This window comes from Peromyscus leucopus, chromosome 1, assembly GCF_004664715.2.
Source record: "Peromyscus leucopus breed LL Stock chromosome 1, UCI_PerLeu_2.1, whole genome shotgun sequence".
NCBI classification, from domain to species: Eukaryota; Metazoa; Chordata; class Mammalia; order Rodentia; family Cricetidae; genus Peromyscus; species Peromyscus leucopus.
Genome location: NC_051063.1, coordinates 59,794,321 through 59,821,169, shown reverse-complemented (window position 1 = coordinate 59,821,169; position 26,849 = coordinate 59,794,321). Strand labels below are relative to the sequence as shown.

At 52.5% G+C, this 26,849-nt stretch overlaps 1 protein-coding gene across 9 annotated transcripts in view; it reads right to left on the bottom strand.

Annotated features, from left to right (window-relative positions):
- The window catches only part of Ano1 (anoctamin 1), a 169,288-nt gene that overhangs the window by 43,667 nt on the left and 98,772 nt on the right, over positions 1–26,849 (bottom strand). For 5 of the 9 annotated variants that reach the window (XM_037208683.1, XM_037208673.1, XM_028871401.2 and 2 more), the window contains exons 7-13: positions 24,618–24,669; positions 22,634–22,699; positions 22,075–22,130; positions 18,050–18,091; positions 11,304–11,368; positions 9,915–10,049; positions 6,417–6,577 (exon numbers count right to left, since the gene is read on the bottom strand). In XM_037208683.1, the coding sequence (XP_037064578.1) occupies positions 6,417–6,577; positions 9,915–10,049; positions 11,304–11,368; positions 18,050–18,091; positions 22,075–22,130; positions 22,634–22,699; positions 24,618–24,669 (577 nt within the window). The remainder of the gene's footprint in view (positions 1–6,416; positions 6,578–9,914; positions 10,050–11,303; positions 11,369–18,049; positions 18,092–22,074; positions 22,131–22,633; positions 22,700–24,617; positions 24,670–26,849) is intronic. The other 4 variants (XM_028871423.2, XM_037208681.1, XM_037208676.1 and 1 more) reach the window with 1 other exon arrangement.

Here is a 26,849-nt window from a genome sequence, read left to right as displayed (position 1 = left end):
TGGAGTGCTGTCTTGTGATGGCATGTGTTGTATTTCATCATTCATGCATTAGCTCCCTGAAGGACTTCTGTTCATGGAACATTTGTGCAAATCCTAAATTTCCATTTTGAGATTCTCCTCCCCAAAGACCCCAAAGTGATGGTGTGGGAAGTGGGGCCACTGGGACCCTTGAGGGTAGGATTAGCACCCTTATTGAGGGGTTCCTTATTATGTGAGGAACACAGTGAGAAAGGAGCATCTATGTACCAGGACCTAGCACCCCCACAGGACCTGGATCTGAGATGTCCAGCCTTCAGGCCATGCAAGGAAATGGTGTGTGCTCCCTAGAGTGTCTCCTATGGTACTGTTATTCCCATCAGGGGAGATACTTGCCCAGTTAGGGCTCAGAGCTGGGCTCTCAGGGAGCTGAAGAGTCGGGGGACTCCCCATGCTGAACCTCCAGTGCAGACAATAGAAACCCTGCATTTTTACATGGGTCACTGGGACCCTACCTACTCAATAAAAAGTTCAGCTCCTGACCCACCACTGTCCTTTTGATCTCAGCAGACAGTCACAGTATAACTCTTCAAATATCCCCTTCCAGTTTGAAGTGATGGGGTCCAGTCTGGGAGAACATCATCAACTCTCAGGCTCAAATCTGATATGTCATTCATCACTCCCTCCAGCCCCTGCCACTGGGCAGAAATCGCCGTCCTTTGTTCTGTGTGAAACTGACAGACGATTAAGACCCGTGGTTATTCTATAATGTCAGAAAATTGATGGCGGCAAGCAGCTAAATGGGCTCAAAGTTGCTCAACGTGACATTTCATTCCAAGCTTTAAGATGTCAGACATCGCAGGCAGGAGCCGTCGGAAGCTGGGATTGCTGAGCCCACGCTACTGAGGCAAAGATTAAAAAGCAGTTTTAAAGATGAAAACAGCAGTTCTGGGGGGACACTGAGCCCCACTCCTTACTGCAGCCAGCGGGAACAGTCCCGCAGGCCTGCCATTGTGTGGAGCCAGGAACAGCTGGAATGCAGGAAAAGGCCTCAATGGAGGGAGGGATTTGGGGAGAACTAATCCTTCAGAGGGTAATGAACGGGTAATTGATGAGGGATTTGAGATCTCCTAACGGCCCTTGACAGCTCGCTGTGCAAAGGGCCTGGGATGGGTTTTCCTACGATTTCCACTGCCTCCCACCGCTCTCTTCTGCAGGCCCCTTCTTGCTTCTGTCCTTTCGACATAAGCTCCTTTTATCTGAAGGAAGGCCTCACTGGAGGGGGTTGGCTTCTCTCTCTCTTTTTTCTTTCTCTCAAGTGGGTAGGTGTGGAGTGAGCCAGTCCTTGCTTCTTTACTTGATGGACAGGCACACAATGGAGGCATGCTGGTGAGACCCCAGCCTCAGGAGAATGGAAGCTCCTGGCTGTTCTTCCTCAGGCCTGGCAGCGCTTTGAAGGTGCAGAGTAACAGGGTCTCAGAGAGGAGGCTGACAAACTCTCACCATTCTGGCTGGAGCAAAGAAATCCTGAGGAGACTCATGTGCCCCTCCCTTCGGCCATCAGACTGTTCAAACAATGGACTCCAAGGCATTGGAATTTTCCCAGGAGTCTCACGCTGGGGAAGGGAAAGGCTGAAGCCTGGTGCCAGCCAGAGGGGGAGCTTGTCTCCCACAGAGATCTCACAGAGTTCTGAGAACTTGTCAGACCACCTTGCAGGAGAGACTGGAGCTGACAGTGATGGGTCAGTGACGGGCAGGACCACACCTTGACCAGGACTGCTTAGGAATGCACACCTCCTGCCCTCTGTTTAAGTCTGAACCTCATGTCCGGACCCTGAGGACAGACTTGGGAGTCTCTGGACCTCTTTGTCCCTCTTCCCGATGTGGCAGCACTGAATGACGCTCCTGTCTGCTTTTCACTGCTACTCAGCTGTTAAATTGACTTGTTGAGGATGGTGGCTGAGCCTGACTGGTTAGGGCTACCTGGGCCCAGGCTCTGGACCTGACAGTTCTGGGAAAAGTAGATGTTCAATGAAGAGTGGTTCACTGGCTGCCCCACCACATACCTACATGCATTTAATGAGAAGAATACATGCTGGGCAACTCCTGCCTGTGTGTCCCCATTAGCAGCTTAGGGCACACATCTGCTTTCCCAGGTGGGCACCTTGCAGGGGCTAGGAGAGCATTTAAATATCCAGTTACAAACAGAGCCCTTACTTGGACCTTAGAGGTAGACAGTCAGACAGTCAGACAGTCAGACAGGCAGATAGTTAGACAGTCAGATAGACAGGCAGACAGTCAGACAGGCAGGCAGTCAGAGAGACAGTCAGACAGTCAGACAGTCAGACAGTCAGAGAGACAGGCAGACAGTCAGAGAGACAGGCAGACAGTCAGACAGGCAGATAGACAGGCAGACAGGCAGACAGTCAGACAGGCAGGCAGTCAGAGAGACAGTCAGACAGTCAGACAGTCAGAGAGACAGGCAGACAGTCAGAGAGACAGGCAGACAGTCAGACAGGCAGATAGACAGGCAGACAGGCAGACAAGCAGACAGGCAGATAGACAGGCAGACAGGTAGACAGTCAGACAGGCGGACAAGCAGACAGTCAGACAGTCAGACAAGCAGACAGGCAGACAGGCAGGTAGTGGAGCTGTCATCAATCTCTTAGCCTGTGTGATCTCCAGCAAATCATTTAACCTTTCTGTGCTTCAGAACCCTCATTAGCGATCACACACACACACACACACACACACACACACACACACACACACACAAGTTCTTCCTATTGTCACACAGTTGTTGGGGGGGCAGCCGGGATGAATCCCCCCCGAGCTGCTATGTACACCACCAGGCCAGTGAGCTAAGCTGGCCCAAAGTGACTAATCTGGCACTGTGCTCTATGTGTGTTCTGGGGATGCGGAGGAGGGGGTGCCACTGCAGGGCTGCCCTAGGAGAGCAGGGTGTGCTCCAGCCTGGGGCAGCAGTAAGGGGGCAGGAATGAGGGGCAGCATCAGAGAGATGGTGTCAGAGAGATAGACAGTGGCCAAAATATGCAGTCTGTATGGCCATGACGGCACACACCCCTGATCCTAACACACAGGAAGCAGAGGCAAAAGGATTAGGAGTTCAGGGTCATCATTGGCTATACAGCAAGTCTGAGGCCAATGTGAAATCCTGTATTTGAAAAAAAAAAAAAATCAAAAGAAAGAAGAGAAAAGAAAAGAGACACCCGGCCCTGCCTTCTCTGGAACGTGACACAGAGTGGGCACCACGGGTCTAGCCCAGGTAAAGATGGATGGCTCTGCATACATGGGAGAGTCCATGACAGTGGGTGTGTCACAGGCTACTTGAGGCAGGACTTCATTCACTGTGAGTGAATACTTTCCACCCTCAAGGTAAGGCCATGTGGGTGGAACTTGGGTGGGGACCCTTCAAGAGCCTTGAGGCCTGGGGCACAGCTCAGTGGACAGAGCCTATGCATAGCCCTTATGAAGCTGGCTGCAAGAGGCACCAGTTCCAGCTCTAGCCCTCGCCGCACCAAAACACAAACAAATAAACAAATCCAGGGTCTGCTCAGGGAGGCTGTGGTTTCCAGCTCTGGGCTTCGGCCAAGCTGCTGTCTCCCGGGATCTCAGGAAGGATTAAGCTCAAATGAAGTGTGGGGTCATGCAAACACCTCCTCTCCAGGGGAGGCGTCTTTCCTGCTAGAAAATCCCTCACCCTAGGGGCTGCCACTCTGGAACTTTGAGGGGGGCTGAGGCTCCAGATGTTCCCCTTCCACCTTTCTTCCTAGAATTCTCCAGGAAGGGACTTCATTGTCACACACAGCCAGCCACAGGGCGGCTCTTCCCAAGGTGGGCGGCTGTGTACCGTGTGAATGTGACACCTAGCCACTGTCCTCCACTGCAGTTGAGTCCCTCCTGACTGATCCCTGCAGAACTTTCTCTGCCATTTATGGCCTCTGACTCAAGTGTAAGACAGGAAAACATCCATGACAGGGTGACCCAGAGTGCTGGCTTCTGAGTCCTCCTAACAAGAACATGACGTTCTTTAGAGCAGGTCCCTGCTGGCCTCTCTAAGCTCCCCTGACACGCTCCCACCCATTTCCTGCAGCAGCAGGCTCTTTCAGTGTCCGGCACCTCACCCCCAGGGCCTTTGCACATACTGTTTCCTTGGAATCCTGGCTGTTAAGACTTAAGAGCATTGAACACATCTGGGCTTGCTTCCTGTGGTTTCTGAGATGATGAATACTTGGCAGCACCCCTTAAACACTGACTGATAAGCCTTTTAAGAGACTCTGACAGCCCCAAAGCCCCAGTGGTCATCCTGTCAATGCCCCCAAAGTTTTGAGGTTGCAGGCACACACACACAGTCAGTCACACCCATTTTTTTTTTTTAAACAGAGATTCTGGGGATTTGAACTCAGATCCTCATGCTTGCACAGAAAGAACTCTTACCTAATGAGCCATTTCCCAAGCTCCACTCTGGGCATTTTCTTTAATTCCCCACAATACTCCCATGTGTTCATCAGTAGCAGCAACCATTTACAGAAGGCTGGCTCTTTGTGGAACATGGGCTGAGACTGTGCCCATGGCCCGCCTCCTCTCATCATAGGCCCGGCTTACAGACAGATGGGGAGCCGAGCTTGGAGCCTGGAGTCAGAGTTAAGTCCCTCGGGGTGTAAACACACGGTGCCACTCAGTGGCTGAAGAGGCGGCGCTGGGTAACCTGCCCTTCACGCTGACTCTCACCCGCTGTATGTCTAGGCACTGCTGCACGCACACCTGCCTCCCGACCCCGTAGGTCAGTCCAACCCTGGGCTGCTGCTGCAGGGCATCAGTACCAAGGGAAAACCCCCAGACTGGGACCTGCCAGCAGAGGGGAGGTGGGCTGTCTGCGGTCCAGGGGGACAGGAGGTCCCGCCACACCTTTAACAGCGTTTCCCTGTCAGTGAGGTGTTTGTCCGATCATCACAGGCCAAGGCTGCATAGACAGGGAAGGGACCCAGAATTACCACAGGCCGTCAGCCTCTTGCTCTATGATGGCTTCCCACGTTCCCACTGGGCACAGCCAAGAGAGTCCAAGGCTGTCCTGACCCTTGTTCCTGCCCTGCAACCAGTCAGCCAGGTGAGACTGACTCAGGGGCCTTTCTGACTCAAGTGCCAGCTCCAGAGCCTTCCACCTCTTCCAGGCAGCCCTCTTGTATTACCTTCCTCAGGTTACCGGACCCTTCATTCCCTATGTCATTTCCTACCACCTGGGAGCCCTGGAGGTGCATGCTCAGAACCTGCAGCCAGGGTGGGAATCAGAGCTGCCCCTGTGTGAATCCTGTATCCCCTGCTGGCAAGCCTGTGGAAAGTCCTGCTTGCAAAGAAGGGACCTGTCTCATTTGCTGTCAAAATCATCTATGGAGGGCTGGGGAGCTGGCTCTGGGGTAAAGATTTTGCTGTAAAGCATGAGGACCCGAATTCAACCCCTACAACCTCTGTAAAAGTTGGGTGCTCCCCAGTGCTGGGGAGGTAGGGATAAGACCATTCCCTTGAGTTCCCTGGCAGCTCGTCCAGCATTATTTGGTGAGTTCCGGGTCAGGAAGAGAAATTGTCTCCAAAAACACAAAGTGGGGCTAGTGAGATGGCTCAGTGGGCAAAGACACTTGCCACCAAACCTGACAATCCAAGTGACCCTTGGGACCCACATGGTGGAAGGAGAGAACCAACTCCTGAATATTGTCCTCTGACCACCACACACATGCCGAGGCTCATGTGCAATCCTCTACATGCATACAAAATAAATAAATAAATAACAGATAAAAATGCAATAAAAAACTTAAACAAAGACTGTGGACAGCTCCTGAAGATCAGTATGTGAGCTTGATCTCTGGCCTCCACATACATGCACACACACACACACACACACACACACACACACACCATCATCATCGTCATTATCATCATCATCATCATCATCATCATCATCACCGTAATTGTATCATTATCATCTGTAGACACACAACAGCCACACTTCCCAGCCTAGCTTGTCTCCAAAGCTGGAGTCTGGGATCCAGACTGTGGCGGATGAGATTAGAGTCTCCGTGGGGAGCAGCCTGTTGTCTCTGCCTCTGATCAGGCTCAGGCTTGAGGACTGCAGATTTAATTTGACCATTGCTGCTCAGAGCTGGGTGCCTTCAAACAACTCATGACCCTCTGGGTGACAATCCACATGCAGGGTTTCTCAGAGCCTGGGCTACACTGACATCTTTCAGCCAGGTCAGAAGAGCTGTGCTCATCCTGGACATAGTGCAGACCTGTGGTCATCAGGCACACTATGGGACCCACCTTCACACTCAGTATACAGACTCTGTGGACCATCACACTCAGTGTCAGAAGAGAGTGTTCCTGTCCCTGCCATGTGGGTGGCCTAAATGAAAGGATCCACTTACCCCAGAGGGCCATAAACACAGAGAAGAAGACCGTGGCAGGGTTGTCAAAGAGGTGACTGGCACGGGCCGTGGCACAGGCTGAGCTCATCTTCCAGTAGCTGCAGGTCTTGTCACACAGGGGACACATGGTGATATTGTGTCTCTGGTCACACATCTCCATGCTACAAGACAGAGGTGGCCTCAGGTTCCCAAGTGGCCTCAAATCCTCAAGTTCCAGTCTCCTTCCCAGAGGCCATGGAGGGTGGCCCTGGTAGTCACAGTCAAGGCCTGTTGGCTAGCCACGGCCACTCTGTCTCCACTCCCTGCCACAAGCTTCACAGGCATATGACCCATGCCTAACCATGAGTTTCAGGGCCTCAGGCTCCTTTCAAGTCCCTGATGCTGTCCGACTTAAGCTGTCGTGGTTTGGGGGAAGAGCCCTGGATCTTCACCTTTAATAGAACCCTGATGTAGCCCGTTCTAAAAACACCCGCCCATGTCCATATTCTTCTTGAGGCAGAAAGAGGCATCCGAGTGTCCCCTCTGGGGTGAGCCTTGGATGGTAACACCTGAGGTCAACACTCCTGACACCTTTATAGCCCAGGATCCCCATCCAGCCTTCCTACTGTCCCCAGGACCTATCAAAGCTGTGCTCCAGGCATGGAGGCTAGTTCTTTGTGCGGTCAGGCTTGGAAGCCCAAGGGACGGATGGAGTGAACTGTAGCCAGGAGGCCCTCACTGTGGCCAGACCCAGGCTGGGTGACTCTCTGGTAGCACTGGGCACCATGCCATGACCCTTTCAGGGCACACGGGGGCAGCTAAAAAGGTGGAGAAAGGGTGCCCAGGACTCCTCTCTGTGGGTGGGTAGTCTCAAAGGAGCACACCCCCAAGCTTCCAGGTCCCCAGGCACCCCCAGGGGCTCACTCAAGAAACAGAGGAAGCTTCAGGGACAGCAGGTCCTGGTCAATGGCACGCACAGGCTCAGCTGGGTTCTGAGACAATGTGAGGAGCTTTGAGCCCCGAGTGCCCTCCCCTCCCCTACTCATGCTAACACACCCTGAACTTTACAAGCCACCAACCCAACAGGAGGATCCTCATCACTAGCCTGTGTGGTGTTCCCTGACCTGGGGGCTATCACACTACAGTCCCACCTTCATAGGCAGGAGCAGGAGCTCAGAGAAGAAGACTAAATTCCTTCGGGCCTCCCAGCAAGGTGGGACTTAAACCCCAGGCTCTGAATAAGAGCCCTGTGCTTGGAATGGCTCCCAGGGTCACAGTCCGCAGCTGAGGTCAGGCTTCTAGGCTGTATTCTTTACAGTCCTGAGCTCTGTGACCATGGTCAAGACCTCTAGTTTCAGGCTCAACATTTCTGGAAAATGAGGAGAGGGGCAGGAATACAGCCCTCTAGCCACAGCTGCCCTGAACTCTCTCCTTCCTTCGAACTTGGACCTGACCCTCATCTATAAATAGATGCACAGGCTGGAGAACTCATTCCCAGGGGTCAGATGGCTATCCGGGGGAAAGCTGAAGTGGGTATTTTTGCTTTTTTTTTTTCCTTCAGATTTCTGGATCCACATGAACTTGTATATATATACTTGTGCTGGCTCTCAGGGACCTTCCTCTGTGCCCAAGGCAGAGGACACCAGCTCCATTGTCTTCGTATGCATCAAGGGTGCTGGTCACTCACCACAGATGCAAAGATGAAGACAGGCTAACTGTAACCAAGACAGTGGTTTTGGAGTACCTGGGGAGAGGTGACGGATATACGCATATGTAGGAGAGGGGTGGGCACCCAGGAGAGAAGAGCCATGTGCTCTGGAGCCTGAGGCTCTGAAGTCTCAGCTCTGGCATGTGTGACCATGCAGTCTTGGGAAGGGTGCAGAGTCCTGCTGCCTCTGTTTCCCAGTCTACCTAGGCGAGCTGAGTATAAGGAGCACAACGCTGTTGGATTGCTGGGGCGGTGAGGCCAGAGGACTAGCGCGTGTGTGGCTCTTTCAAGGGTGCACCTCAGTCCCAGTGCGGCCACTGCTATCGCCCTCTTCCTGGGGCCTTAAATTAGCACAATGTCACCAGATGCCCAGGAACTGGTCCTTCAGGGCCCATCTCCTCTCATTGAGATAGATGAACAGGCAAGACTCCAGTTGTGACTGGTCTGGTCTGAGCGCTCTCTCCCTAGGCACTGGTGGGTGGAAGGCCATTCCTGCTGTATCAGTATGCATCTTCGGGTCATGCTGTCTATTTGGCCCAAGACTGGGGGAGGCTAGAGGGCCCGAGGAGTGGCCTCAGGCACAGGGTGGCCAAGGCACAGTTCCACCCGCCTGCCTGCCTATGAGTCTTATGGCTTGTCTGAGTGGTGCTGTACCCCCCTGCCCCAGCTCCACCCCCGCACGCCAGCCTCAGCTTCCAGTACAGATGCCAGCAGTGAGACAAAAGCCCTTTTTCTGGGGGCCTTAAACTCAGCCAGAATCAAGGAACACAGCCTGAAGGTCCAGTTCTCAGAGAGGAGAGGTAGTACAGAGTCACTGGCCACCACTTCCCTGATGGACTCCAGGGGGGACTTTTGTGCCTCTGGCTGTCGTGCAAGATCAACTGGGGCAGAGGCCAGGGCCGGACAGGCCTGGGCATTGGCTTTGTCTGTGCCGCTAGATGATTACTGTTTGCCTTTCTGACCATGTGACTTAAGGAGATTGAGCTGCCAGAGTAAAAAACCTTGGTGCCCTCTCTTGGGAATCCACACCCTGAGCTGGCAGAGCCCTTTCTACTCGGGGACATTACAGGGGACATCCCTATTCTACTTCCAGCTTCTCACAAGCTTTGAGCTCCAGCAGCTGACAACCAGCCATTTTCGTTCATCCCCTCACCCAGCATGCATTGCATTATCCTGGCATTATAAAACCAGGATATTATCCACGTATTATTATTGTATTGTATTATCTATGTATTGTATTATTCATGCGGACACAGGGACAGGCTTTCTCCAGTTTGAGACTGAGGGGACCTGGGAGGGAATTTGGGGTAAAGGAATAGCAGTTGCCTTATCCACATATTAAAACATCTTGGAAGGGACTGGAGAAATGACTCAGTGGTTAAGAATACTGGCTGATCTTCCAGCACCCATGTGGCAGTTCACAACTATCTTTAACTCCAGCTCCAGGAGGCTCTGTTGCCCTCTCCTGGCCTCCATGGGTACTGCACACACATGGCACACACACACACATACATTCAGATAATACACTCATACACATAAAATTAAAATAAAACATCACAGAGGTAAAATTGGCCAGATATGGTCTTTCTGGTCTGACAAGACTCCACCTCCTCCCCAGCTGACAGACACAGGGTTCTCTACTGATCAGAAGCAGTGATGATGCTCCAGTCCACAGACCCACAGCAGAGGCACAGTGCTGAGAAGGTCCTGCAGCTGGTCATTGGGGTGGGAGTTCAGATCTTCTGTGCGGTCTCAGAACATGGGTGCCCCTCAGCATCGTGTCTCCCATAGAACACAGGGTTGGTGCCTACCTGGGGATGTTTTCGTCCACAGTGGCACATCCGTAGAGGAAGACAATGACACCCACGATCGAGGCAGGGATGAGCATCTGGGTGTAGGCGCCAAGCCAGGCAAAGTACAGGCCAACCTTTTCACCAAAGTATTTCCTATGCCGAGAAACAAAGGTATGCACTCACACTCTAGACCACGGGGACATATCATGTCCCCCTGGCAATGAACAACTCCAATTGGACCACTGAATCTCCTGCCTGAGAGTTGGAAAGTGAGGCTCTAGGACACCTCATCAGGTTTGGGGTGCTCTCCTTCCTTTGTATACGCTCCTACTTACTGCAAATGCTCTACCACTGAACTAGTCCTAAAATAGTCATATATTCTCTCCCTTTCCCCCTTCTCTCTCCCCCCCCCATAGCTCAGGCTGGCCTCTAGCTCAATATACAGTTGAGGATGACCTTGAACTTGTGATTCTCCTTTTTTCATCTTCCAAGTACTGGGATTACAGGTGTGCATTGCCATGCCTGGCTTACTCTCTGCTGAGGATTGGATCTAGGTCCAATAGGCATGCTAGGCAAGCACTCTACCAGCTGGCTGAATCTCCAGCCTCCCCTGTCTTTCAGAGGCTGGGTTTTTCTCTTTGGCTCAGGCTGGCTTTGACCTCACTATACAGCCCAGGTTGACCTTAAAATCCTGATCTTCCTGCCTCAGCCTCCCAAATATTGGGATTACATGTATGTGTCACCAGGTTTGACTCTGCCTCTCCTCTGTGCCCTGGGGAAGGGTGCACTTCCGTTTGTGAAGCCTTCACTAGTGGTCCAGGTGTGTCCCCATGGCCATGGGTTCCACCCCAAACCCCACTCAGTATGAGCCACAAATGAAACTTGGTCAGAGGCACCAAGTACACTAAGCATCCTCCCACAGAGTCTGCTGGCCCTCCCGGGCTGACACGTATTGTCACCATTCACACCTCATCTGCAAGCGCCCACAGGACTTGAAGCCCCGCTGGCTGCCCATCCTGCCAGCCTCCCAGACTGTCCTGCAGGTTCCCTCAGACCCGGTTACAAATTCTCACACATTGAGGCAGATACTTCTTCCCTTCCATACCCCAAGTCAGGTGACCTCAGCAGATGCCCTGCTGACCACGCTGAGGAGGGTTCAAGGGGAGGCAGTGGGAGTGGCCAAAGCTGGTTGTCCAGTAGACATGACTAGGCCGCATCACCACCCCGCCTGAGCTGTCTGGCTTCCCGGAGACCCAAAGGCCCACTCAGCCTTCAAGGACAAAAGGTTCCCAGGTGGCTGAATATCTGGAGCAGCTGACATGCCCAGGGACTTTACCATCCGGACACGGCCTTCTTGAGTCTCGCTTCACACAGACACCTCCTAAGAGGCCAGGTGTCCCCACTCACCTGACCAGGTCGATGGGCTGGTATTTGTAGAAGACCCCATAGCTTGCCCACTCCTCATACAGGAGCTGGAGAGAGGAAAGAATGGGAAAGAAGTTGGTGGAGGGTCACACGCTGATGCTACTCCCTGGAGGAGCCTCAGGGTTTCAGTCAGCCTCTCCATCATTCATTCATTCATTCATTCACTCACTCAACAAATACTTAGAGAATGCCAGGGAAGGAACTGACATTCTGGATTCAGGCGGGGATGGGAAAGATGCTTCTAGAAGGTTATGGAATCTCAGCTTTTCATGACTGGATTGGGAATTCATCTATGACATCTGACATCAAGAGGCCACTAAGGTCAGATACCAAATCGTTTATTATCTAAACCATCAGTGTTCAATCAGAGACACAAACAGCAAAATTGAAAAAAAAAATCTCCTGGCATACAGAGATAGCACAAGGTTCATCTCCCGAGACAGGCTCCCGATGAACACCTGCCATGAAACAAAAGAGACCAGGGCCAGCCAGATGGCTCAGCAGTAAAGGCGCTTGCTACCAAGCTTGGCAACCTGAATTTGATCCCCAGAACCCACATGATAGAAGAGTACTGATTCCTATAAGTTGTCTTCTGATCTCAACACACACACACACACACACACACACGGTATGGGGGTGTGTGGGAACCATTGGTTAAAACAACCCCAAGTGTGCAAACAAGTCACACATTACTTTCCTTCACACTCAGCTCCTATGTCACATTCTCCAGCTGCAGGGTCATTCCTGACGGGACAGAGTGGCCCAAACCCCAGAACAGCTGTCTGTGGGAAAGGAGGCCAGCTGCCTCTCTGCTTATCTAAGAGTTCTTCCCTGGGCAAACTCCCTCCCAAGTGTAAAGTCTAAGGTTACAGCAGGAGATGAAGGAGTCCTCTAAAGCATTCATGACCTCTTTCCCCAGTTCCAGGAGTTGACACAGCCCAGGGTGTCTGAGCATCTTGTCCTGGGTTCTACGGTGGGGCTGATGTACTACACTGACCTCAGTTGGTAGGCAGAGAGAAACCTCCTGTAGACCATCCCAATGCCCCTCTAAACTCACACAAGGGGGCTACTGGTCTTACCTGCCAGCCAAGAGGTGCTTGCCTAAGGTTACCCTGCTGGTGGGGTTTGAGGAGGCCACCGTGGGACCCCTGTACCTCCTCCTGATCACCTTGAACAAGGCCAGAGGGGTGGATCTACTCCAGGAATGGGCAAGGGATTGTCCTCTGACCTCAACACACACACACACACACACACACACACACACACACACAGAGAGAGAGAGAGAGAGAGAGAGAGAGGGAGAGAGAGACAGAGACAGAGACAGACAGAGACAGAGACAGAGACAGAGACAGAGAGAACGGATGGTGTAGGGACCACTGGTTAAACAAACCCCGAGTGTGTGAATAGGACAGAGTAGCCCAAACCCCAGGGCAGCTGTCTGTGTACTGTCATTGTGACTGTGCAGACCGGATGGTAAAAGGCCCAGAGAACCTCCTTGGCACACACCATTCATGTCTAGCCTGGCAAGGAATTACCAGGCAATGGGCTCTGTCCCTACATACTTCCCAAGAGCCCTTCTGTCAGTCTTCAGTGGGACAGGACTTTCTGGTCCTCAGTCATCCCTTCTGTTGACATCAGAATCGTAATGGAGGAGGCTGGGCAGGGATGGTTGTGTAGGTTCTCATGGGTCCCTGCCTCATACTCTATTGCTTGTTACATGTCTTCTTCCTGTAACATCCAACTACACGTACTTATTTAAATGCCACCCCACTCCATGTGTGTGTGTGTGTGTGTGTGTGTGTGTGTGTGTGTGTACCTGTGTACAGGTGTGTGTATATAGCTGTGCATGTGGAGAGCTGATTAACAGCCTTGGATGTCATCCTTAGGAAGGCCATCCACCTCCTTTGAGCCTAGAGATCACCAGTGAGACTAGGCTGGTTGTCCACAGCACCCCAGGGGCCCTTCTGTTTCCCTCTGCAAGCTGCCATGTTGACTTATTTTAAACACAGGTTCTGAGGATAGCAGTCGGGTCCTCGTACTTAAGAGACAAGTACTTCACCAACTGATCTATTTCCCCAGCCCTTTAACATTCAAATTTAAAAACTGGGGTGGGGTGTGTCTCTATACTCAGGTGTTGTTGTGCAGCCATGGAAACATCATCCCAAACATTCTTATGGATGGGACATATGGACTCCCTACACATGCACAGTCCTGAACGAAGAACTGGGGCCTTTCAGGAGGAAATCAGGGTTGTATGAGGTCACATATTTGGAGTTCTGACCCCACACACCAAGTGTCTTACAGATGAGGCAGGATGGTGCTATCTGCAGGCAGGGAATCCAGCTGGCCATCTTCTTGCACACCTGAGGACTGTCTGTTCAACCTCCCCATTTGTGGGTGTGGTTTCCATGCTGCCTGAAATGACTCTCTCCCAACTCACAAGGTCCACAGCGGAGGGGGAAGACTGAGTCATGTGACTCTTTGAAGATGAAAGACAGGCAGGCAGAATAACCCACATGAGTAGCCCAAGAGAGGGTCTCCACTATGGGGGAGGGGTCCTTCTTTATCTATTTATCTGTCTGTCTATCTATCTATCTATCTATCTATCTATCTATCTATCTATCTATCTATTTTTGAGACAGTCTCATGTATTGCAGGCTGGCCATGACTTTGCTGTGTAGCTGAGGATGACCTTGAACTCCTGATCTTCCTGCCATCAACTCCTCCTAAGTACTCATTAGGATTACAGGTGTAAGCACCATGCCCTGTCTCTGCAGTACTTGGGAGTGAACCCAGGGCCTTGTGCATAGTAGGCGAGCACTCTACCAATGGAGCTGCATGCCCAGCCCCTTCCTGGCATCCCTTCTGCGCTCTGAGAACTAACAACCATGTGTGTCACCCACAGACAGTCCACATACCTTCAGGAAGCAGGGAAGAAAGCAAGGGAGAGACAGAGGCACCTGTGAGGAGCAGGGAGCCCTTCTGTGAAGCTGGGACTTGCCTGCCAGTCCCCTGCCAGTATGGCTTTATGGCCCCTAAAGTCCCAGATGGGGCTCACACAGGATGAACAACACCATACTCTCAGAAAGGCTTCCCAGTAACAGCCTGAGAAGAAGCGTCAGCATTGCTGAGCCAGGGCAGATTTGGGGGAGCACTAGGCAGACTTGCTTCTGCCCCTCCTCTGCACCAAAGGCTAAGGGGTGCGCTTTCCTCCTGGGACACTGTGGGAGCTGATGGCTCATGTATGTCGCTATGATCTGCACACATTATGCAGACATGGGAGAAGACTACAGCTTCCTCCAGAGAGCAGAGCAGACTCCCAGCCAACCTTGAGGAATCTACACCTCACCCCTGTAGTGAACCTCTAGCTCACCCGTGACTACTCCCTGCAGTGGGGGTAGGGAGGCTGCTCATCAGAGAAGGTAGGGAGATCAGGGGAAGAAAAAGTTGAGACTTGGGATGAGAGAAGGAGGAAGGAGAGGCAGGGAGATACAGTGAGAGGAGGAGGAAGAAGGGGAGGAGAGAGAGGCAGGGAGAGGATGAGGAAGGGGAGGAGAGAGATACAGTAAGAGGAGGAGGAAGAGAGGAGGGAGATACAGTGAGAGGAGGAGGAAGAGAGGAGCATGGAGGGGTGAGAGACAGAAAAAGGAAGAGGGAGGAAAGAAAGCAGGGAGACATAGTTGGGAGAGGGAGGGAGAGAGGGAGAGAGAGGGAGAGGGAGGGAGAGACAGACAAGGGTGAAGATGCACAAGCTTCTTGGAAATAAAGTGTTTAAAATCACTTCAGGGGGCTGGAGAGATGGCTCAGTGGCTAAGAGCACCAGCTGCTCTTCCAGAGGTCCTGAGTTCAATTCCCAGCAACCACATGGTGGCTTGCAAACATCTCTAAAGGGCATACATGCAGACAAAGCACTCGTAATTAATTAATTAATTAATTAATTAATTGCTTAAAAAAAAACTCAGGAGGATTCAACCACTTCATGGGGTCCGGCTGGCCTGTGTGGCCTCTGCAGGCTCATCATCATCCTGACTGAGGTTGGAAGACAACACTGTTTTCGACTTAAGCACCACACTGTGAACTCTTCCTGCTCTGAGGTAACCTCCCCACCCTCGCTGTCAGGCAAACAGCTCACTGGGAGACCTCACTAATGCCCTTGGGAGAAGCCTGTAGGCCTCTTTAGCCTCTGCCAGCCCGGGAGGAGTGGGGCTCAGAGCGGGCGGCTGTGAACTTCAGCAGACAGGGCTCAGCCTGGGGACCATTTTCACTAACCGCTGAACAGATAGATAATGAGTCGGGACCTATGGCTCAGTCCAGGACAGTGGTGGGGCAGACCCATTCCAGCCACATCTATACATCTCCCATGATGCCAGAAGCCCCTCCTTAGAGGTCTGGCTGTCCTCTCATCTGTGGGACCCTCACTGGCCTCAGGAGGACCCAGCAGTTGGCTGCAGCAACACCCCTGCTCAGGTATGTGTCCTGGCTTTGATTAGGGTTGGCCTCAGGGTAGATCAGAAGCTGCCTGGGGCCCTGGAGGAGGTGGGCTAGAGGTTCCCAGTGACTATGATGCAGGCAGCCAGTCTGTGCTGAGCCCTGCTCACACCTACCTCTGGCAGAAACCTCACTGCCACACCATTCAGCCCAGGAAGATGTCCTTGCTGTACTTTGGGTTTTTTTTTTTTTTGGTCCCATCGGATACCTGGAGTCAGGCTCCGGGGGTTCCCATTCATCCATTCATCTACCATTCCATCTTTCCCATCATCTGTCTATTTATCCATGGACACAATGGGAATTGTAAGGAAGAAGCCTCAGATTTTGTCACAGAAAAGGGAAAAATTTCAAACCAAGCCACTTAGAATGGAGTCATCATGGGAAAACAGAAGCTCTATGATAGGACCCAAATACTTACACAACCTTTCCCTCTTCTTTACCATCATATCTACTCATTGACACATCCACCCACCCACCTCTCATCTGTCTACTCATCCATCCACCCACTTGTCCACCCACCCTTCATTCATCCATCCATCCACCTATCCACTCATTTATCAATTCAACTCACCTATCTTTCCACCTACCTACTTATCAATCTAGCCATCCTTATATCCATCTACTTACCCACTCATCCATCCATCCACCCACCTACCCACCCATCCATCCATCCATTCATCCACCCACTCATCTTCTATCCATCTACTCATTCAACTATCCATATATATATGCATATGCATATATATGTATATATCCCCATCCATCTATTCATCTATCCATGCATCTGTCCATCCTACTAATCACTCATTCATCCATCTACACACCCACTCACTCATCCATCCATCCATTCTTACAGTCACCCACCCACCTAACCATCATTATTCTCTGGCTATCCAATGGGCCAGGCGTAGTACTCTTTGCTGGGACATAAAATTCACTGCAGTGTGGGGTGTTCCTGGTAGAGTTAATATCTGGGGCTGGACAACCTGGAACTGTGTTGCTGGACCTGGCACTCAGCAGGGCCAGGAAGTTATCTGAATAAATAACAGCTATTCCTGGCATGGTGTGACTGTCATCTGAATTACTATGACCAGCATGTCGGCTGGTGTGGCTGCCGCTCTGGGGAGAGGAGGGGGCTGGGTGAGCGTGTAGGGGGCAAATGGGGTTGCTGCTGTCCACGGAAGGACCTCAGTCAAGAGGCTGAGACACAGGGGTGAGGGAGTGGACTCCGAGCCCAGAGCTGGCTAGGACACGGAGTGGACCATGCTTCTCCAGCGGGATTGGATAGCGGAGTTCAGCAGGTCATGGGGTCTCAGATGAATGCCAGATGGGACACTAAAAATAACCAAATATGTCATTTTTATGCTAAATCAGATAGAATCTTCAGCTAGATTCCCGGGCAGGCAAGTTACATCAAGTACTAACCATTTGAAAACAAGCCTGGGGCTGGAGGAGTCTGAGAAGGAAGGACATGCCACCCAGAGGTCCCCAGGCCTGGGGGGTGGGGACAAGGCCTCTATTGTGAGCCTGCACACCACTTGCAGAGGGACAAGGGAGGAGCAGAGGTCCAGGGAGGTCCCCTCTCCAGGAGGGAGCCTGGCTTTGTTGGGTTAACAGACAGGCTTGTTTGGATGCAATGTGGAAGGCTGTCGAGGGGGCATTCCTGAGAGTGAAGCTGGCATCTGCGGGGGGGGGGGGGGGACACGGACCACTCACACGGGGGCAGCTTCTTGGGGATCCCCCATGCAGAGCGAGGATTCTGGGCTGCTGGAAAAATGAGGCAGGACAGTAGAGAATGACCCATAGCGTTTCCCAGAGGGCGCTCCACTGAACTCCTGCTTAATAACGTCTCTATTTAAAAGGGTTCCAGGACAGGTAAGTTTGAACACCGTGAAACCAATTCCCCGGGATGCTGTGAGGACTGTGGCTCTCTGGGCAACTGGCCACTGTGAACCCATGTTTACTGATCCTGGTGCTGGTGGAATGAGGCCAGGTGCCTTCAACAACTGCGGGAGCCGGGGACAAGGTGTAGGGTTACCCCATAAGACAGGGGTTCTCTGGAAGCCAATGTGGGAGAGGAGGGTGGAGAGGAAGAGGCGGGCTCCGAAGAGGTATTTTTCCTTTGCGCGGTCAGGTATCTGCCAAGGGCTGGGTAAAGTGACTAGGGGAAGGAAAACAGTGAGCCCCCAGGCCACTCACCTCTCCAAGTCCCGCCTCCCACTCTGCTTTCACACACTTACTTTCCTGTCGTTGAACTCCACGTTGTCACCTTCATAGTCTCCCTGTGAATGGAAGCAAAAGTAAGACTGTGCCACAAAGCATGAGGCTGACTAGGTGCCCTTCCTCCCATGGCCAGGGCTGTGTGAGCCTCAATTCCCATAGTCAGGGCTGTGTGAGCCCCAACTCCATGGCCAGGGCTGTGTGAGCCCCAATTCCCATGGTCAGGGCTGTGTGAGGCCCTTCCTCCCATGTCCAGGGCTGTGTGAGCCTCAGTTCCCATAGTCAGGACTGTGTGAGGCCCAACTCCCATGGTCAGGGCTGTGTGAGCCTCAATTCCCATGGTCAGGGCTGTGTGAGTTCTGCTGGCCACTTGGCCTCTGACACCAGACTCCCCAAGCTTTGTCTTCCCTCAATACAGAGTGGGATCCAAGAGAAGACCATGGATGACATTGCCTTGAAGTTGGCAGGGCTAAAGAAAAGGGCTTTGAGGGGAAAGAAAGTCTTCCACCAACAAGAACATGTGGCGTGCTCTGAGATGTCCCCAGAGTCCTGTCTAGGTTTCCACTGTCAGGTGTCCCACAGTAAATCACACAATTTCTGAATATCTAGATCCCTGAGCGCAACATGCCCAGAGGCTCAGAGATGCAGCCTGACTTTCCTAAGGACACACAGCTAAGTGTTTGGTGGGACCTGAACTCACAACCAGATCTCACAAACAAAGGGAAAGAGGATGTAAAAGTTGGAAGTGTCTCTCCACAGCAACCCCCGCCACACGTAGCCGGCCTGAGTCAACCACCTGCTTTTGTTAGTCCTTAGCAAGATACAGTGTGGCCTCTTCAGAGTCAGCCTAGGGCAGCCCCCTCCCCTCCATTGGTCAGCAACATTTGCAGCACCGGCCATGGGGAAGATCTTGCTGTGTCCCCAAGCAAGGGGCCCACTACTGGGGTCTGAGGACAGCTCCCTTCTGGACTCTGGGGTGGGGGGCTCTCCCACCCAGGCTCAGGTCCTTTGGGTGTTTTCATGAATGAGTCCCATGGTTGGTTCCTGTATGGATCCATTCATACCAGAGGCTTGCTCTTGGTAACCTGAAGGCAGACAGATGCCAACCCGGAAGGAAGCTGAGAAGCTACCAAGCAGCCAATATAAATGTCACCAGCCTTTCTGTGCAGGTGATACCTCTGATTACTGGAGACCTCCCCAGGGTCTCACTTAGAACAGGTGACTCTTAGTCAGCACACAGACTAATGCTAGCTTCCCAGCTGGCCTCGGTGCCCCGAATCCACCATGGCTTCCCAGCTGGCTTCAGTGCCCCCATCCACCATGGCTTCCCAGCTGGCCTTGGTGCCCCCATCTACCATGGCTTCCCAGCTGGCTTCAGTGCCCCCATCCATCATGGCCTCCCAGCTGGCTTCGGTACCCCCATCCACCATGGCTTCCCAGCTGGCCTCGGTGCCCCACATCAACCTAGAGATAGTATGTGAAAGAAAGAACAGTCCACAGACATGGAGAGAGGGGTGAGGATGCCCCAGGCCGGAATGAAGATAGGAGCATGGGAGGACAGGAAACGGATGCAGAACATACAAGCAAGCACCAAGCACTGTATAGTGAGCACAGACTCCAGTCCCTCTCTGTTCTAGTCTCACTGACCCTCCATCTGTGCCCTCTGTTCAAGGGCACAGAGCAGACCTGGCTCGCTTCAGAGCGAGTTACTTCCCATGGAATTATTTTGTATTTTGTTTTTCAAGACAGGGTTTCTTTGTGTAGCCTTTTCTGTCCTAGAACTAGCTCTGCAAACCAGGCTGGCCTTGAATTCATAGAGATCCTGCCTCCCAAGGCTTATTTTGTATTTTGCCTCAAGGTCTCACGCTGCAGCTCAGGTTAGCCTCAAACTCGCCATCCTCCTGCTTCAGCCTTCTGAGTGATGAGCTGGCAGCTGTGTGACATCACTCCTGGCTTCCCTAGTTGTTTCGGTGTGAGCCTGGTACTTAATGGCATGTGTGCTCCTTGGCTGTTTGCAAAGTTTATGGGTGGAAAGTTCCTTATTGTCCAGAGAGTCTGAGCTCTACTTCCATTCCAGGCTGTGTTCCTGGGCAAACTGCCTGAGTTCCACAAAGCTCTGCTTTCCCATCTTTACTGTGGAAAGTGCGGCCACCATGTAGACTTTCATATGGCTGCCGCATAAGGAACAATGGCAGGTCTGCTTGGTGAAGATGGAGCATTTGACCTTCAGGGAAGAAGACACATGGTGCCACTAGGGACGTGTAGCAGGGTGCCAATCACTAGTGGTCTTTATTCGCAGTTCCTCACGGGGAGTCTGTGACTTTAGGCAAGTTACTAAACCTTGCTGAATCTGTGTCTTCACTGGGTTAATTGAGATAAAGCTTCCACTGTAATCAGTGCTTGGCATGTCCCCCTAAGATTTAAAGGGCCAGCTTAAAGCAGACCAGGGCCTAGAAATACTAGCTTGTGGGCCCCAGCTACACCAGGGAAGACAGGGCAGAGCTAGGCTGGGTAAAGCTGGATTCTGGAGCCCAGTGGCATCTTGTAGAAGGGGGCTCAACAGTGGAGCAGGGACTTCATGGGAGGGACAGGACCTGACAGGACCTGAAGGATCAGGGCCTACCCTGGAAATATTCACAAGGCAACATATCCCTTGAGGAGGAGGCCAGAGAGCCAGAATACCACTGACTGCTAACAAACACAACACACACACACACACACACACACACACACACATTCATGCACACCACACACACACTCACATACACACCACACACACATTCATACACACCACACTCTCACACACCACACATACACACACACTCATACACACCAAACACACACCACACATATAACATATACACACACACACTCATACAAACCACACACACACACACACCCATACATACCACACACACACACATGCATGCACACACACACACACACACACACACACACACACACGCATGCATGCATACACACACACACACACACACACACACACACACACACACACACACACACGGTGGCCAGACAGCCATCTTCCCGTGGGATAAGGGGCACTGGAAGGCCAGCGAAGGAGGAAACTCAGGGTGCTGCAGAGAGGAGGCAGGAAAAGCACATCTGGCAGACAAGCAGAGAAGCGCACGTACAGGCACCAAGTGGGGAAGTCAGGCCAACTACCCCAAACCCCTGGCTCTGCAGTGTGGTGTAGGTTCCAGTTAGAGGTGGGAGGGGAAGGTGAGGGGACAGAGAAGCCTGGCTTGGCCTCTTCCCCAAGGTCCCCCATATGGTCCACTGCCCTGTGCTACTTCAGCAATCCTGTCTCCTCCTGAAGGTTTCTTGCCTGTACTTGCTCTGACACCCACATCTGTCCTGCTGTTAGATAGACAGCAGTCCTGCCAGGACACTAAGTCTCTGAGCAGACTGCTCAGGGCCAGAGAAAGTGAGCGACCAGCAAGGGATCTGCCAAACCCCAGGTCTGTCCTCCTTCCCTCCTGCTCTGGGTTCCTGGTCCACGCTATACTCCACATTTGGCAGGTTCTAGGGAGCCTCTGCTGGGGTTCACATACTATTCAGGTCCCACAGCCTGGTCCCTGTTTCTATGAAGACAATAAGAAGACAATCTTGCCCCATCTCTTCATCCCTGACCACAGCAAAAGCTAAATTTGTCAAAGAGAGGCCAGCTGGATTTGGACACTCAACCCAGGAAGCTGGCCATTCGCTGTATACAGAGCCCTGGTGAGTGCCAGAGCCCGCGGCGGCAGAGTTGGAGCCAGGGCAAACACCCTGTAGATCAGCTGGCTGCGAGGTATGGAGGATGCCAGCCCGGCATCTCCCACAGTCACCCCTGTTTTCATGGGATTGTTCTGCCAGCCAAGACAGCTCTGTGTGTGACTTTTCCACCTCCCATTGAGGGGAACAGAGAAGGGCAAGCAGGAAGCTGTGACCACAGGATAACTGGAGCTCCCAAGAGGGGTGGCCCTTGAAGATGGGTGTGTGTGTCAAATGACGCAGAAATTAACTGTGTATGAAGGTTACTTACATCATGCAGAGGGTATGCGGCAGAGTACACACCGTTGGCCAGAAGGCTGGTGATGCCTTAAAAACAGAGGTAGAGAGAAGTTAAGGACCAGTAGGCCTGCTGCCCTGCATCTGGAAGTCAGAGCCGTCACAGAATGCTCCGGTTCACAGGGATGCTGCTCAAAGCCAGACGCACCAGGCTACCCAGAGCCCGGTCACCATCTTGGGGTTCTTCCCCGGGTAGAATGCAGCAGGGCGAGTTAGCTATCCACTAGAGATGATTTCAACATGCTTGATTGGTAGGGTTAGGAAGACGCAGAGCACACCCCAAGAGGAAGTTCTGTCCCTGAGGAAGGAGGCAGGTAGCAGTCCAGTCACCCCCAAACCTCGGATTCGCCAGCTACCCCCACCGGCCTGAGGGGAGAGCCTGCAGTTTGGAAAGATGGCCTCTGAGCGGTCAGAGAAGCTGATCATGAGAAGATGGACGGATGAGAAATTGATGGTGTCAGGGAACACACATACAATTTGGAATTAGCTTGTAAGTTGATGGGAGAAGCGGAAGAGGAGGCCCCCGCTCTTACCGTATTTCCCACACTTCCGCCGTTTACTTAGAAGGGCAGAGTCCTTCCTTCTTCCCTCTCCTTGCCCTGTTTACACATTGGCTATTAGTTACACAGAAGGGCCTGGAAGGGTCAAAGCTACATTTGGGGAGAGAAAGCTGGTGGAGGCAAAGGGTTCACAGTCAAGTGCTCAGGAGAGAAGGAAGATGGCTGGGCCCAGAGCCCACACTGGCATAGGAGAAATAAAAACAGCCACATCTACACCTGTCTACTGGTAGGAATGCTGTGCCTGGTTCCAGAATCTGCTGCTGAAAAGGGAGAGAAGAGCGGACCCTGGGGAAGCATGAAGGAGGGGCTCCTGGGAAACTGCTCTGGTTTTGACAAACTCTGGACCAACAGCTTGGATCCTAGTCCCCCCAGACCTCCAACTGTTAGCCCAGAATCCCCTGCCTGGCAGAGTGGCTTTCTAGGTGACCTCTTGTAGGCCATTTTTTTTTTTTTTTCAGCAGCCCGGAAGCTGACTCTATGCAACGTGGCTCGCCAACATTTGAAAAATAACCTAACCAAGGGCCATCTCCTTGGACAGTGACCTGGAATAGCCAGGCGCCCCAAGGGACACTTAGGAATCACAACCAGAGGTGACCAGAGCATGTGGCTGAAGCCACGCTCACAAGTGGAAAGTTCACCTCACAGCCAAAATGTATGTGGGGCTGGATCCCGGCCTGTGGCCTCCTCATCCTTCCTAGGATGCAACCAGGGTGGAGTTGCCACGGGGCCCTTGCTTGGGCTCGTGTAGCAGGCTTACTAACCCTCTTCCTTCAAGCCTTCTCTGTCCTCCCCTGAGAGGCCTCCCCTGACCATGGCTTCCCCAGCCCCCTTTCTGTGAGACTGCATTCTAACTTAGCTGTTTCCTTACCCTAGAATACAAGTACCCGAGAGTAGCCCCTGGGACAGACAGGGGTTGGCAGGAGCCCATCACTAGAGGATGGAGGGCCACTAAGTGACTTGGTTGGTCAGTAGAGCGCCCAGGCCAGGTGCCACCATGAAGTGGGGTTACAAAGGTACCCTAATCTCTCTCTTCCATGCAGAGGCAAGGGAACTAGGGAAGTTAAAAAAAAAAATGGGTGGGAACCAACCCAGTCCCTCTACCTCAGGGTCAGCTCCAATCCAGCCATGCTCTACAGACCTTCATGGAAGTCACATTTATTTCTATGGAGGGGACCTGGTGCCTGGACTGGAGTCATGCACCCTTTCTACTTCCGGCAGCCTTGTCACGGTTGTGCTCTGACAGCGCTGACTGGAACAAGCCCCTGAATTTGCTTCCTCCTCCACTCACCCAGGGTGCAAGACATGCTCATTCTGGAGACCACGCTGTCTGAAGGGACCAGGCCAATGGGGACAGGACTCCTGGGTTCCTGGCTGGGGCTCTAACTCCAGTGTATTAAGATATGGGGTTGGGGATCTCAGAGTGTCCCTGTGGCCAACTGTGGGCCACACAAGTCAGGCTACATGCAGTCTCTAGAGCCCTGGCAGAACCCTCCCTGCAGCCTGGCCTACCTCAGCCAGGCCACACCACAGCTTGGCTGCTGCTCTCCTTGAGCTGCTGTTTCCAGTGGCCCAGAAGTGGGCTGTGGTCCCCAAGGGACACCCTGTCAATTCTTTCCTGCTGAACTTATAATCAAAGAGGGGTTGGGCCCCTTTGTCTGTTTCTTTTCCATGGTTTAGGGTCTCTCTGCAGGAAGCCATCCTTATATCAACAAACACCTTCAGCCAAGGGAAGAGCAACCCTGGGTGTAAAGTGCCTGGCTATAAGTCCACCGGGAACAGGACCCTGGCACGGCTCTTCTGCCAGCTTCCCAGCCCTCTGTTCTGAACCCACATAGGCTTAAATCAAATCTCTTTGAGGAAGCCCCAAGCCAGACGCCCACCTCCCACTGAGAGGGCTCAGAGGCAAGATGGCCACTCAGACTCCGCCGCTGACCTCAGGTCCACAGAATGTCCTTACCCATGCTGTACTTGGCCTTTGTGCATGTTGTTCTCTTCAGAATTTCATAGACCTAGTGCAGAGGGAGAGACAAAAGGGGGCGTGTTTACTCTGCTGCTCTCTCAGTCAAAGGCCACAGTCACAGGGCATCAGGAGGGTCCGGGGCTAGGGACCCTACCAGGCGACTCCCAGGGGTAAATAAAACAGAGGTCACAGAGAATCCCCAGCCTCCACTTCCTGGAGCAGGACTGATCCTGCTGGCCTCACAAGGTGCCAGCCATGTGCAGTGGGCCCTTCCTAGGAACTAAGGGGATGGGGGTGGGGTGGGAGACACAACAGCCATCTCAGAGCTCTGCGGCTGCTCGCTGCCCCTTTGTGGAGGCAAGAGCAGGAGCGGAGAGCCTGTATGCAGCTCTGTATGGATTGGGAGCCCGAAGGAGGGCCAGGTGTGGAGCTGAATCTCAAGACTCCTACCACACTGGGCACCAGGAAAGAAGCCCCTATGAAGGGACCCCACCCCTCTTCACATCTCTTTGACTAATGAGATATTTTTCTTGGTCTCAGGAGCCCTGGCTGAGGAGTCTTGTTTGCCTGGGGCTGAGTTAGAAGAGCTTTGTGCAAACTGCACCCCCCCCCTAATGCCTCAATTTAACTCTCTGAAAAATGGGCTTGGAATAAACAGCCATGATCTAACTAGTGTCATTTCATTTTTGAGACAGGGTATCAGGCTGGCCTCAAACATATTTATTGTCAAGGACAACTTTAAACTTCTGATCCTCCTACCTTCCCTAAGTGCTGGGACTGCTGGTGTGCACCACATGCCTGATTTATGGGGTGCTGGGGATTGAACCCAGGGCCTCCTGTCATCTAGGCAAACACTCCACCAACTGAGCCACAGACATAGCTCTATCCATGACCTACAGATGAGGATTTCTGAGCACGTTGATTCACCATCAAACCCTTTGCTGTGTTCACTCAGGCAAGACCAGTGTCCCTCCATTGGCCTCTAGGCCTGCATCATCTGGCTCTGCCATCACACCTTGGTCTTCTCTGTCAGCAGCCCCAGCCTCTTGCTCCGAGTTCCCTCCTGCAGCCTCTGTTAGAAGCACCCATGCCCATAGTTCCAGGGTCACATTAACAGGTCTATGGAGCAGCTCTGTCCCCATCCTGTATTGTCATCCCACTCTCCATCATCTGTCCTGTGATCGATGCTCTTAACACTTCCTCCCTCCCTGCAGGAGAAAGCATACTGCAGGTGCTTAATAAATCCCCACTCAATTGCTCTCCAAGACTCTGTCACTTTTTACATCTAACTGGTTAACTTGTCATGACTTTCTGCTTATTCCATAACCACCTCCTCCTCCTTTCCACTCATGCAGTCATGACAACCACCGTGACTCAACATCCATCCACCTCTACTACCCATGACCCCACATCCATCCATCTGCACTCTCGTGACCCTACATCCATCATCACCACCAGGTGACCCACATCCACCTCTACCACGTGACTTCATGTTCATCTACCTCTACCATACGACCCCCACATCCATCCACCTCCACCATGTGACTTCTTGTCCATCCACCTCTACTATGTGAACCTACATCTATCCATCACCATCACATGATCCCACATCTATCCATCTCCACCACCATGTGACCTTACATCCGTCCACCTCCACCATGTGACCTCACATCCATCTACCTCTACCACCACAGGCCCCACATCCTGCACCATGTGACTACACACACACACCTCTTGCCCACTCCTCACAGCAAGCCCCTGGGAGTGAACACAACTGACTACATAAAAACCCTTGCCTGACCACCTTTTATGGCTCCCCATCACCTACAGGCCCACTGTCTAAGATCCCAGTGAGCACAATGGGCCCTTCCTCTTGGAAGCTGCTGGTCTCTGACTCCAAATAGCTTGTACATGGAGCCACCCCAGTGGCAGGAGAGAGGTGGCCAGTGTGGAGGAAGAGGCTGTCACACCTGGGCCTAAACCATGAGATGAGACCTGACTAGCCACGTGCAGATCTATGAATCAGCAAACCCTTTGGCGCACAGAGGTGGTCTACACTGGCTTCCAGGATTTCTGGGAGGCAATGGCCCTCCTTCCTTCCTTCCTTCCTTTCTTCCTTCCTTCCTTCAGCAGCAAACAGAGTCATGGCTCTCCACATCTGCTGCCCTCAGTGCATTGGCTCTCTGGCTCAGTGAAAATAGCAGCATTCACCCAGGGGAACCTCAGACT